This window comes from Diceros bicornis, chromosome 19 (genome assembly GCF_020826845.1).
Source record: "Diceros bicornis minor isolate mBicDic1 chromosome 19, mDicBic1.mat.cur, whole genome shotgun sequence".
Taxonomy (NCBI): Eukaryota; Metazoa; Chordata; class Mammalia; order Perissodactyla; family Rhinocerotidae; genus Diceros; species Diceros bicornis.
The window spans coordinates 51,425,999-51,439,319 of NC_080758.1; the positions used below are offsets into that span (position 1 = coordinate 51,425,999).

Sequence of the window (13,321 nt, forward strand, 5' to 3'; positions counted from 1 at the left end):
TTGAGGTCACTGATTTGAGACCTTTCTTCTTTTCTAATACATGTATCTAGTGTTATGAATTTTCCCTTAAGTTATAATTTAGCTCTACCCCACAAATTTTGATATGTTGTGTTTTCATTTTCATTCAGTTCAAAATATTTGCTTATTTCCCCTCTGATTTCTTCTTTGCTTTGTGGTTTATTCAGCACATGAATAACTGTGTTATTCAGTTTCCAAATATTTGGGGATTTTCCAGATATCATTCTGATCTTGATTTCTAATTTAATTAATTCCATTGTGGTCAGAGAACATTCTTTGTATGACTTGAATCCTTTTAATTTTTTGAGACTTGTTTCAAGGCCCAGAATACGGTCTATCTTGGTCAACGTTCCAGGTGCATTTCTGCTATTGTTGGGTGTTAGGTTCTATAAATGTCAATTGATTGATAGTGTTGTTCAGGTCTACTAGGTCCAATCTCCTTGTTACTCCAATCCCAGCCAGAAGCCCAAAGTAAATGAAGAAGTATAGCTTTTGATGAGTTTTGACAAATGTATATACTCGTGTAGCCCAAACTATATTGAGACTATTTTAATAACTGGTAGAACTAGTCCCCATTCATTGGCTCCTCTTTTTTCAGAGTTTTCCAGATTATTTCATTTGCTTATCTGTTGTTATATGCCATCAAGTCAGCTCTGACTCCTGGTGACCCTATAAATGAGTGATGTCCACAGTGTCCTGTCCTCACCAGCCCTATTCAGCTCCTGTAGACTCATGCCAATGGCTTCCTTTATGGAGTCAATCCATCTCATATTAGATCTTCCTCTTTTCCTGCTGCCTTCTACTTTTCCCGGGATTATTGTCTTCCAAAGAATCCTGCCTTCTCATGATGTGCCCAAAGTAGGACAGCCTCAGTTTTATCACTTTTGCCTCCACGGATATTTCAGGCTTAATTTGCTCTAGGACCCACTTTTTTCGTCTTTCTGGCAGTCCGGGTATCCATAGAGCTCTCCTTCTAAACCATATTTCAAATGAATCAATTATTTTCCTGTCAGCCTTCACACTCATACATAGTAATTGGGGATACGAGGGTGTGGATAATCTTGGCCTTGGTCTCTAATGACACTTCCTTACACTCGATGATCTTTCCTAATTCTTTCATTGCTGCCCTTCCAAGTCTCAGTCTCCTCTTGATTTCTGGGCTGCAGTCTCCATTTAAACTCATGACTGAACCAGGGTAAACAAAACCTTTAGCAATTGCAATGTCTTCATTGCCTACGTTAACGCTGTGTAGTTCTTCCATAGTCACAATCTCTGTCTTCTGGATGTTCACATGCTGGCCTGCTTTGGCACTTTCTTCTTTCACTTTCATCAGAAGTCGTTTCAAGTCATTGCTGCTTTCTGCCAGTAAGATGGTGTCATCTGCATATCTTAGATTGTTGATGTTTCTTTCACCAATTTTCACTCCTCCATCTGAGTCTAGCCCAGTTTTTCGTATGATATGTTCTATGTACGGATTAAACAGAGATAAAGTGCACCCTGTCTGACACCTTTGTTTATCTAGTTGTGCATATAAACTTTAGAACTGTTGAATTCTGGGACAAGGGGTTGATTGGGGCAGGGAACGCCCATTTGTATTTTTACTGGGAATGTATTATATTAATCGGTTAATTTAGAAGAACCAACTTTATGTTATTGAGTCTTCCTATCCAAGAGCTGATCTTTCCATCTGTTTCAGTCTTTTGTGTCTTTCCAAAATGCTTTAAGGTTTTCTCATACAAGCATGTGTAGTAAATGCAGACAGGGGAAGACGCACAGCAGTTTCAGGATAGTGATGCCTCTGGGAAGGAGGAGGAGGTTGAGAGCAGTAGAATAGAGTCTGCACCTCTATATAAAATGCTGTAGCAGAATGTTATTTTTAATACATCTAGTTGATGGGCACAGAAGTGTTTCTACAAAACTATTATTCGGGCGGGCCCCGTGGCGTAGCGGTTAAGAGCATGCACTCTGCTGCTGGCAGCCCGGGTTCAGATCCTGGGCACGCACTGATGCACCGCTTGCCAGGCCATGCTGTGGTGGCATCCCACATAAAGTGGAGGAAGATGGGCATGGATGTTAGCTCAGGGCTGATGATCTTCACAAAAAAAACAAAACTATTTTTCTATATGTTTGAAATATTTTATAATTAAAAAAATTAAAAATAGAAGTTAAACCAATTTTAATAGAAAAGACTTTATTGCAAATAGTGACACGTCACATTATAGTAGTTCATTCTGATAAACCAAATGGCCGTAATTTACATATATTTTGGATATAAAACTATACTTTTTTTATATGTAATAAAACTTCCAGTGTGATGACATTTCAATGAGGAAAAGATTGCATTTGCAATAAATAATCATCCCTGAGTCCACAGACCTAAAGTAAGCACTGTCCAAACACCCCCTGGGGCGGAGCAGTCAGTGGAGAAGGGCTCCTTCCTTTACCCTTTCCCGCTGGGCTGACAGTCACAGCACAGACGCTTTCTGGAGTGTCTGTAGAGACCCACCATCGAGAATGCTAATGATCTAAAGCCAAAGCAGTACAAGTGAAATGTACAGAGCAATGTACAGAGCCCTGATTTTGCATTTTAATCTCTGCAGCCAAGGTCAAAAGCACAACACTGGAATTGTTTTATTTTACCATTTTCCTTTAGTGGTTTCTTGCTGACAGCTCCCATAATCTGTTTCACCAGTGAGCAGCAAAATTGGGAATTTTACCTAGGGAAATTAATCAGGACCACTGATAAAAGTGTAGTCTTTTCCAACATGCCTACTTCCCCAGCCTCTGGCATGCGGTGGACACTGATTAACCGTCTGTGGGATGAACAGAGGATCCCAGTCCTCACGTGTGTCCAGGGGTCGATGGCCAACGAGCCACAGAAAATTACGGCATCACAGTGGCTTAATTTTAAGAGATGTTCTTTCGAAATGAATTCCAGGAGAACAAGCAGTCTCTACACAGAGAGGGATGCTGCAGCCATCTTACTGATTAGTTTGTTGAGAGCTCTAACCTTTTCTTCCAAGATTTGGTTTTTTTTCTCAGCACCTCGTTGCTTCTCTTCAGTGAGCTGAAGTGCTTTCATCAGGTGCGCATTTTCCACATAGAGCTCCTTGAGCAGCAAATCGGATTTTGTGTTCTTTTCAAACTAGAAAAGGGAGAAAGCCATACTTTACTGTGAATCTAGTGCAGAAATACTGCGTGACCAGCTTGCCCCCTCTTACTCTTCCGCATTTGTTCAAACCATAATTTTAAGGTTCTTACAGATCTGATACAGACATCCGTGTTACGACAAGTTTTGTTACCCTGCCATAGAGAGGACACTGAGAATCTGATGAACTATGTGGGAGAGAAAACTTAAAGTCAGCTCTGCGAGAATTGATTTTACCATGAAATGAAGACATAAAAAGACCAAAATCCTCAGGCCTCTAAAACGACTATTCAGTGCAATGTAAAACAAGGAAACAGTCAAGAGCATCAAAAATGTTTGGTTCACCTCAGTGTGCTCTGCAGGTCCATAATGTCACCCAGGACACACTGAGGCGTTGCAGCCCAGGGTGTGTGAGCCCGACACCACACACACAACAGCACAGGGGCTTCAGCAATGAGGACAAAAGCCACTCTAGTCATGAGACCTGTTCAAAAGCCCCGGCCTTGGGCTTCACAAGCCCATGCTGAATTCATTCATTCAGCAAGTTGTTCCTGAGCCCCAGGTTCCAGGCACTGCCCTAGCCATGGGCCTGCTCTTGGGGAGCACACATTCTAATGGAAGGAGACAGACCAGAAACAAACATGCAGCGTGTCAGGTGGTGAGCAGTGCTGAGAGAAATCCGGGGGGATGGACGGCGGACAAGGGTGCCCATTTTGGTTGGGGTGATCAGAGAAGGCTTCAGTGTAGGTTGACATTTGAATAAAGCTCTCAGTAAAGCATGGGAATGAGTCGTGAGGATGTCTGGGCATGAACATTCCAGGCAGAGGGAGGAGCAAGTGCAAAGGCCCAGAGGCCTCTGGGGGTGACAGGGAGGGCTGGTCGGGAGGCCTGTGGCTGGAGGGGCGTGGGTGCTGCCGACTGAGAGCAAGTCAGAGCTGCCCTGCTGGCTGGGCGGGCACCAAGGGAAGGAGACTAGAACCTGCAGAACCTTGGAGGCCACTGTAACGACTCTGCCTTTTACTCAGAGGGACACAAGAGGACTGGAGGATTCTGAGCAGAGGAGGGCCAGCCTGCCACACTGGAAAAGAACGGCGGCTGCTCCTGTGCTGGGAACAGATCTAGGGGGCACGCAAAAGATGAGGGTGGAAGCAGTGGGGGATGGGGCGGGAAGTGGCTCATCCTGCATCCACCCTGATGGCAGGGCTGATGGATTAGAGTGGACCCGGTGGGCGTGGGGCGTGGGGCGCCCACAACTCTAAGGTTCCTACCACAGCCAATGGTGGGGGCAGCGCGAGCACAGACAGCTCTCTGAAAGTATTTCTGTAAAGAGGAGCAGAGAACAGGGAGGATCAGGGCTCTCAAGGTGTGTTCAGGGGGCAGTGAAGGCCCCAGAGGAGGGGGGCGGGGGACGGGTCCGGGAGCAGAGAGGGGGTGCAGGGGATGGGGCGCGGGTGCAGTGGAGGGGGCGTGGGCTGCGCTTCTGGTCCTCAGGGGAAACTAGCATCAGATCACAGCCGAGAGGAGGGAGGAGGTGCTGGAGGTCGGAGAGGAGCCAGGAGAGGAGGGCGAGGGAGAAGGGGCTGTGGGCAGGACTCCAAGATGGGGCAGGTGCGTGGCCCAGGATCTAATGGGAACTGAGGTTTGTGAGGCAAGAGGAGGCAAAGTGAGGGTGTGCGAGGGCGTGACTGTAGAGGGTCACCGAGGGGGACAGCTGGGGGGGAGTCAGGACAGGGGGACCATGACAGGGTCTATGGAGGTGACAGCAGGGGATAAAGTTGCAAAGGGGGCGGGGTCAGGGGGTGAGGTCAGAGGGCGACGGCCACGCAGTGACCCTGACTGAGCACCCTGCACCGTGCTTCAGGAACAAGAGGGGCACAAACGTCACCCTGTGTGGGCTCAGCTCAGGACCCTGTGCTCAACTGTACTGGATTACTATGTAACACAAATCTCTCTACAGATTCCCCCATTTCCCTTGATTTCCCCCAGCATTGAGCATCACTCTGGAGCTTCCAGCTCCCCTGCTGTGTCTCTGCTCCCTCCCAGCCTCTCTACCCTCCCAGCACCCTCCCACTCTCTCCACATCTGCAAGCTCTCTGCATTTCACTTGCCGGCTGAATCAGACCTTAAGCCTCCATCCATCAGGCAGCTATGGCTTTCTTTTGTTTGTCTTTGTTCCCTATAGCAGCCTGAGTTCCTTTTTTGTTTTTCCTCTCCCCAAAGTCCCAGTACATAATTGTAAATTCTAGTTGTAAGTCCTTCTGGTTCTTCCATGTGAACCGCTGCCGCAGCATAGCTACTGACAGACGAGTGGTGTGGTTCTGCACGTGGGAATCAAACCCCGGGCAGCAGGAGTGCACTGAACTTAACCATCCTGAGTGCCTCCTTTTCTCACAGAGTGGTTTCTTTAAAAATATAGATCATGCTCTTACTTAAAATCTTCCAATGGCTTCTAACTGCAATTAAAAGAAAATCCAAATTCCTGGCCTTTAGGGGGCCCTGCCTACCTGTACCCGCCCATCAGTTCATAGCAGCCACCACGATCTCCTCGATGGCCCTCTGACTCGCCACACTTGATCCCATCCAAGGACATTTGCCTGCACTGCTCCCTCTGCCTGGAATGCATGTCCTCCTCAGGGTGCAGCATGTCCCCCCAACACGTGGAGACACATGGGGCCCTGTTGCGGCTGTCCCAGCGATTGGGGTGCTACCGGCATTTAGCCCCACAGCGCACAGGGCAGTCCTACCCAATGAGCAATTCTCCCTTCCAAAATGCTAAGCTGGCCTCTGCTAGGGGACACAGCTGGCCCTGCCCCTGGCTGGGGCATCAGGTGTCTGCTCCCATGCCAGCTCCTTGGCACGGTCCCCAGACCACCCCCAACTACCCTCCATCACCATTTTCTCCTGTTCAGAGCACTTCTCACAGCCTGAGGTCACTTATCTTGTTATCGCCTATCCCACCTCCAGAGTGTAAGGTCCCTGAGGGCTCACCTCAGTTTCTAACTGGAACAAAGGTGCTCAGTGAACACCTGCCGAATGACTGAATGAACAAATGAATGAATGAATGTCCATTCTGAGATGATGTGAACACCTCAGAAATACATGTTAAAACAGTTCCTCAAAGAAAATAAACACAATGTACATACAAATGTAGTGCAGGATACGTATTTAGTAAAATCAGGTTTCTATTGATTGCTTTTGTTACTCTTCTGAAAAAAATTTGTACATTCAGATCCTCAAAATGAGGTTTAGACAGAGCCCCAGATTCAGGGGTTCCAGATGAACATGGTGTTCTCTTGAGTTCTGTGACAAGACAGTCTCTCCCTGGATCAGCTACCTGAACACCCGTAACAGGAAACACAGTTCAGAAGGACGATGCGAGCCCGGAGCCACAGCAGTCCATCACCCACCTGCTCCTTCAGCTCACCCACCTGCTCCTGTAGGAGCATTTCCATACTCTTCAGAATCCTCACCACCTCTTCTACCCACTCTTCGGCGTCTTTAAATTGTTTTTCCTGTTCTTCCTGCCACAAAAGAAGGTTACAAACCAATTTTACATTTAAAAAGAATCATCTCAGGCTTATTTACCTTAGAATGGGAATTAGCTACAATGTACAAACCTGGGAGGACTGTAAATCACTTTTTATCTGTACTGAGTAATAGTTAACAAGTGTTCTGTCACAGCCACAAAGCTGTCATTTCTTTGTAGTTCAAAGAGAATTAGCAGACTGCTTTGTCCTAGGAATTTAATCATAAATGACTAGCAGTGAGTTTCCCCCAAACGTGTTACTATTTCCAAAGGCTTTACTGATTACATTTCTTTGTTCTGTCAATAATCTATCACAGCTTAACTTCATCTCTAGCTTAACATTTCTGCATAACGCTGGAAGTTTCTTCTTCCTTAGAACAACACTGTACCCACCTTCCAAGTCTTGATCCAACTGCTTCCTCACGAGGGCACCCCCTGCCCTGGCTCCTGTCTCACACTCTCTCTCCCTGGGCTTTTCCACATGAATGGCCTTGTGACATTCCAGGATCGAGCTGTTTTCTCAGCCTTTTTTTTTTTTTTTTTGTGAGGAAAATCAGCCCTGAGCTAACATCCATGTTAATCCTCCTCTTTTTGCTGAGGAAGACCCGCTCTGAACTAACATCTATTGCCAATCCTCCTCCTTTTTTTCCCCCAAAGCCCCAGTAGATAGTTGTATGTCACAGTTGCACATCCCTCTAGTGGCTGTATGTGGGACACGGCCTCAGCATGGTCGGAGACATGGTGCGTCGGTGCGCGCCCGGGATGCGAACCCGGGCCGCCAGTAGCAGAGTGCGCGCACTTAACCGCTAAGCCATGGGGCTGGCCCTTCTCAGCCTTTTAAATTAAACACTTACATTGGGTGTACCCGTGCCACAGACTCTTTAGGTTCTTTAAAAGTGCTAACTCATTCATACCTCGCAATAATGATTTGAGGTGGGTACCACTGGTATCCGAATTTTACAGATGAGGAAACTGAAGCACAGAGAGGTTAAGTAACTGGCCCAAGGTCATTCAGCTGGGAGGTGGTAGAGCCAGAATGCCAATCTGCAGTCCGCTCTCTGAGGCACTGTCTAGATGCCTAGTCAGTGCCTGGCACACAGCCAGGCGCCCCAAGTCTGCACCAACACCTTGCTGACCTCTAGTCCCACTGCCCTCCTCCTCCCTCCCTCTGATCCTTGCTATCCTCTAACATGGCAAGTACATACCCACCTCATGGCCTTCGCACGTGCTGCTCCCGTTGCAGGAACACTCTTTCCCCAACTAAGTGGATGGCTTGCTCCCTCAACTCCTTCAGGTCTTGGCTCAAGCACCACCTCGGTGAGGCCTTCTCTGGACTGCCATTTACAGTTGCAAAACACCGTGCTCCCCAGCACTCATCACCCTCTGACATGCTCTCCACATCACTGGTTGCTGATTTTGCGGTTGTCTATCTCCCCACCACCACTAGTGGGCTCCAGGAGGGCACAGATTTCTGCCTGGTGTGTTCATTTCTGATGCCTATATCAGTGTGCACCCCATAAATACCTTCTGTGTTCCTCATGGCTGGGCGTGGATTTTTTTCAGTCTGCATAATGGTGTAAGATTCACTTTAAATTAGATGCATCACTTAGAAACTAGGAGTGTTCACATAAAAATCTAGTGTCTGGCTTTTCTTTGAAATTAGGAGAATTGGCATACTGGGGCCTGTACTCCCACAGGGCTACACAGGCGGCATCACTGCCCGTCGCCTCACTCACGGCCTCTGTCACCACATCTCAGCCCCGTGAGCAGTGTGAGCATGTGGCCCACCTGCAGACAGACGGGGTCTGGAGGACCCGTGGACACCGGATGCGCGCGGCCCCTGCAGACAGGCAGGGTCTGGAGGACCTGTGGCCCCAGGCTGGAGAGACCTTCAGAGTTAGCTGGCTCAGCAACCCCCGAGCGGGGGAGACACCCCCCTCAAGACGCTCACCGCCCCTCCCCGACCATCCTCGGCATCTGTTGGAGTCCTTCACTGTTCACAGTGAAAATCGGGGTCCCGCAGCTTCTCTAGAACCAGCCCTCAAGGAGCTGGGACGGCTGTGGGCCGTCTTGCCCTCGGCACTCAAAGAATTTTTGGCTGAGTGACCAGTGATTCAGCCTCACCCTCGCCATCACCATTAGCTGGTTCTCGGGGCCCTTGTGGCCACTCCCCCGCTGGGTTTCCAGTGGCCGCCCCTCCTCCTCCTGGAGGCTGCACTCCTCAGGGAGCCGCCGAGCTGCCCGCTGCTCCGCTGCTCCGGCAGCTGCTGCAGCCCAGCCTGTGGCCCCGAGGCCCCAGCAGCTCCACCTGCTCTTGCAGCTGATGGCCCCCCATGAGTGCGGGGACTGCACCAGCCTCAGCCTCAGGCTGGCTCCGTGCAGCTGCAGCGGGGAGAAGGCCGCACAGTTTGGGTGTCGCTGCCGAGAGCTAAAGGGTCATCACCAGACACGACCCCTACGTCTGGAACGGCGAGGAAGGCGTCCTCACTCCTCCGTCGTCCCTGCCTCTGCAGCAAAATGCAGGGTTCATAAAGAGCCCATTCTCTTGAATTCTGACAGCCAAACTCCAGTTAGGCAGAGCTTCTGCACAGGGAGAGTCGGGACAACCTGAATCCTCAAAATGAGACGCTGCGACTTCCCGTTGCATCCACGGGAGGATCATGTTATATATATAGTCTGTCCAGTTTTACCGTTCAGCATACTTCACTGCTTCTAATTATTTAAAAGCTCTAACATGCAAGCCGTGTGTGGTGACTGTCCTCTAAGTGGGGAGTTTACACTCCTGAGACTTCCCTGAGGCCAGGGTCACAGAGGGCGAGTAGACATGGTGACCACTGATGGGGACTTGGGAGCAGGCGTGCATGAACCACAGCCCCTGGCTCCCCACCCAGAGAGGATGGCCCAGAAGTCCCTGCAGTTACTCAGCTGTACAGAACTCAGCCAGTCCTGGCGGGAAGAAATGGGGGGTCAGATCCAAACACCACTTAACTCACTTTGACACTGGAGGCTTCTTCTAGAATACACAGAACTTTCTTGGCGCCCAAAAGGAACTGCCACGACAGCCCTCGTGCACCTATAAGACCCCAGAGACAGGAGAGGGAGGTGGGTTTATGGAGGGTCACACTTAGGGCAGGTCCGAGGTGGCCATGTGGTCAGAGAGAAGGGGAGGGCAACAGCTACAGCCACACTGGAGGGAGAACGAGGCTGTGAACCTCCAGCCCAGGTCCCCTTCAACAATCACTGTGTCACCACGAGCCTCTGAGGGGCCTTCTCAGGCCCAAGTCATCACTGTAATGTGTGGCTTTTCTTGAAGACAGGGTCAGCCCAGGAGGACGACCTGTGTGCACATGCAGTTTCCAGGGGACAGCTCTCACGCTCTTCTGGGAGGGAAGTGGGGAGAAGCAGTTCTAAGACACATCACCAAACGGAGCCTCTTCCGACTCTCTCGCTTCAGATGGTTATTCTGCAGTCATCCCGCTGGAAGCCGAGCCCTCCACCCCAGGCCCTCAGGACTCGAATGTCAGTGCACACACCCCCCTAGGCACTCCTGCTGTCTGCCCTGGCTCCCCGCCATCTCTGATGCCGGCTCCTCCTCTGAACACACTGCCCCACGCTCCTTGCTGCCACCTTCTACAGCCATCTTTCTGCTCTGAACCCTGGAGCCAGACAGCATCTCCTCCACAGGAAGGCCACTGTCTGGCGCCACATGAGGTCTCTGTGGCCCTACCCGGTGGCTCTCTGCACAAGGCAGGGAGTCCATAAACGTTTCCTGCGCCGAATTCCTCTGAGCCCTCTTCATCTCCATCCTTGCGGAAGTGAGACTCGGATGGAGGCTGGGCCAGCTCCAGAGACCTCTGCTTGACTGTCCCATGAGAAGGGGAGGACGTCCCCAGAAGAGCACCAGGGCCACCCGCAGCCAGGAGATGAAGGCCTTTGCGTCCTGGGTGCCGGGCGCGGTGCGAGCCTCTCTCAGCCACCAGCTCCTCCTGCGCTTGAGAGGAGGGGCTGGGTCCTCCCCTAGAGTCCAGGCTGCACCAACAAACTGTGGCGGGAGTGACGTTCCGGAATGCCCAGACACAGTCCTAAGAAGCCTGGCAGCTTCTGTCTGCTCCTCTCAGAGCCTCACTGCTGTGCCACACAGAGGCCAGGTGTGGGTGCCCCAGCCACCAGCCAGCACCACGTGCCACCCTTCGGGGAGCCCTCTCAGATGCCTGCCTCAGTTGAGCCTTCGGATGACCCCATCTTTGTTTTTTTTTTTTTTAGAAGACTTTTTTTTTTATTGCAGCAACATTGTTTTATAACATTATATAAATTTCAGGTGTACATCGTTGTATTTTTTTTAAATAATTTTATTTATTTATTTATTCCCCCAAAGCCCCAGTAGATAGTTGTATGTCACAGCTGCACATCCTTCTAGTTGCTGTATGTGGGACGTGGCCTCAGCATGGCCGGAGAAGCGGTGCGTCAGTGCGCGCCCGGGATCCAAACCCAGGCCGCCAGCAGCAGAGCGCGCGCACCTAACTGCTAAGCCACGGGGCCAGCCCAACATCATTGTATTTTAATTTCCATGTTGATTACATCATGTTCACCACTCAAATACTAATTAGAATCTAGCACCACACACATACACTTTTTTTTTCTGTCTCTGATTTTTTTTTGTTTGTTTATTGCAGTAACATTGGTTTATAACATTGTATAAATTTCAGGTGTACATCATTATACTTCTATTTCTGCATAGATTACATCATGTTCACCACCCAAATACTAATTACAACCCATCACCACACACATGTGCCGAAGTATCCCTTTCACTTTCCTCCCTTTCCCTCTTCCCCTCTGGTAACCACCAATCCAATCTCTGTCTCTATGTGTGTGTTTGTTGTTGTTATTATCTACTACTTAATGAGTGAGATCATATGGTATTTGACCTTTTCCCTCTGACTTATTTCACTTTGCATAAAACCCTCAATGTCCATCCACATTGTCACAAACGGCTGGATTTCATCGTTTCTTATGGCTGAGTAGTATTCCATTGTGTATATATACCACATCTTCTTTATCCATTCGTCCCTTGATGGGCGCTTAGGTTGCTTCCAAGCCTTGGCTATTGTGGATAACACTGCAATGAACACAGGGGTGCATGTATCTTTATGCATTGGTGTTTTCAAGTTCTTTGGATAAATACCCAGCAGTGGAATAGCTGGATCATATGGTAGTTCTATCCTTGATTTTTTGAGGAAACTCCATACGGCCTTCGATAGTGGCTGCACCAGTTTGTACTCCCATCAGCAGTGTATGAGAGTTCCCTTCTCTCCAACACACGTTGTTTCCTGTCTTGTTAATTATAGCCATTCTGACGGGCGTGAGGTGATATCTCATTGTACTTTTCATTTGCATTTCCCTGATAGTTAATGATTTTGAACATCTTTTCATGTGCCTGTTGGCCATCTGTATATCTTCTTTGGAGAAATGTCTGTTCAGGTCTTTTGCCCATTTTTTAACTGGGTTGTTAGTTTTTTGGTTGTTGAGATGCATCAGTTCTTTATATATTTTGGAGATTAACCACTTATCCAATGTATGGTTTGCAAATATCTTCTCCCAATTGTTAGGTTGTCTTTTCGTTTTGTTGATGGTTTCCGTGGGTGTACAGAAGCTTTTTAGTTTAATGTAGGCCCATTTGTTTATTTTTTCTATTGTTTCTCTTGCCGGGTCAGACATGGTGCTTGAAAATATGTTGCTAAGATGGATGTCGAAGAGCGTACTGCCTATGTTTTCTTCTAGAAGTTTCATAGTTTCAGGTCTTACATTCAAGTCTTTAACCCATTTTGAGTTAATTTTTGTGTATGGTGTAAGGTAAGGGTCTGTTTTCATTTTTTTGCATGTAGCTGTCCAGTTTTCTCAACACCATTTGTTGAAGAGACTTTCTTTTCTCCATTGTATGTTCTTGGCTCCTTTGTCAAAGATTGGCTGTCCACAGATGTGTGAGTTTATTTCTGGGCTTTTGATTCTATTCCATTGATCTGTGTGTCTGTTTTTGTGCCAGTACCATGCTGTTTTGGTTACTATGGCTTTGTAGTATATTTTGAAATCAGGGAGTGTGATACCTCCAGCTTTGTTCTTTTTTCTCAGGATTCCTTTAGCTATTCAGGGTCTTTGTTGTTCCGTATAAATTTTAGGATTCTTTGTTCTATTTCTGTGAAAAGTGTTGTTGGAACTTTGATAGGGATTGCACTGAATCTATAGATTGCTTTAGGAAGTATGGACATCTTAACCATGTTAATTCTTCCAATCCAAGAGCACGGAATATCTTTCTATTTCTTTGTGTCTTCTTCAATTTCTTTCAGCAATGTTTTATAGTTTTCAGTGTACAGATATTTCACCTCTTTGGTTAAGTTTATTCCTAGGTATTTTATTCTTTTTGTTGCAATTGTAAATGGGATTGTATTCTTAATTTCTCTTTCTGCTACTTCGTTGTTAGTGTATAGAAATGCAACTGATTTTTGTATGTTGATTTTGTATCCTGCAACTTTACTATATTCATTTATTGCTTCTAAGTTTTTTGGTGGATTCTTTAGGGTTTTCTACATATAAAATCATGTCATCTGCAAATAGTGACAGTTTCACTTCTT

The 13,321-nt window shown here is 47.9% G+C and overlaps 1 protein-coding gene across 11 annotated transcripts in view; it reads right to left on the minus strand.

Annotated features, from left to right (window-relative positions):
- Positions 1–2,192: 2,192 nt before the first annotated feature.
- The window catches only part of NINL (ninein like), a 143,222-nt gene continuing 132,093 nt past the window's right edge, over positions 2,193–13,321 (minus strand). For all 11 annotated transcript variants that reach the window (XM_058563377.1, XM_058563367.1, XM_058563370.1 and 8 more), the window contains 2 exons: positions 6,595–6,687; positions 2,193–3,163 (listed from right to left, as the gene is read on the minus strand). In XM_058563377.1, the coding sequence (XP_058419360.1) occupies positions 2,972–3,163; positions 6,595–6,687 (285 nt within the window). In that variant the 3' untranslated portion in view covers positions 2,193–2,971. The remainder of the gene's footprint in view (positions 3,164–6,594; positions 6,688–13,321) is intronic.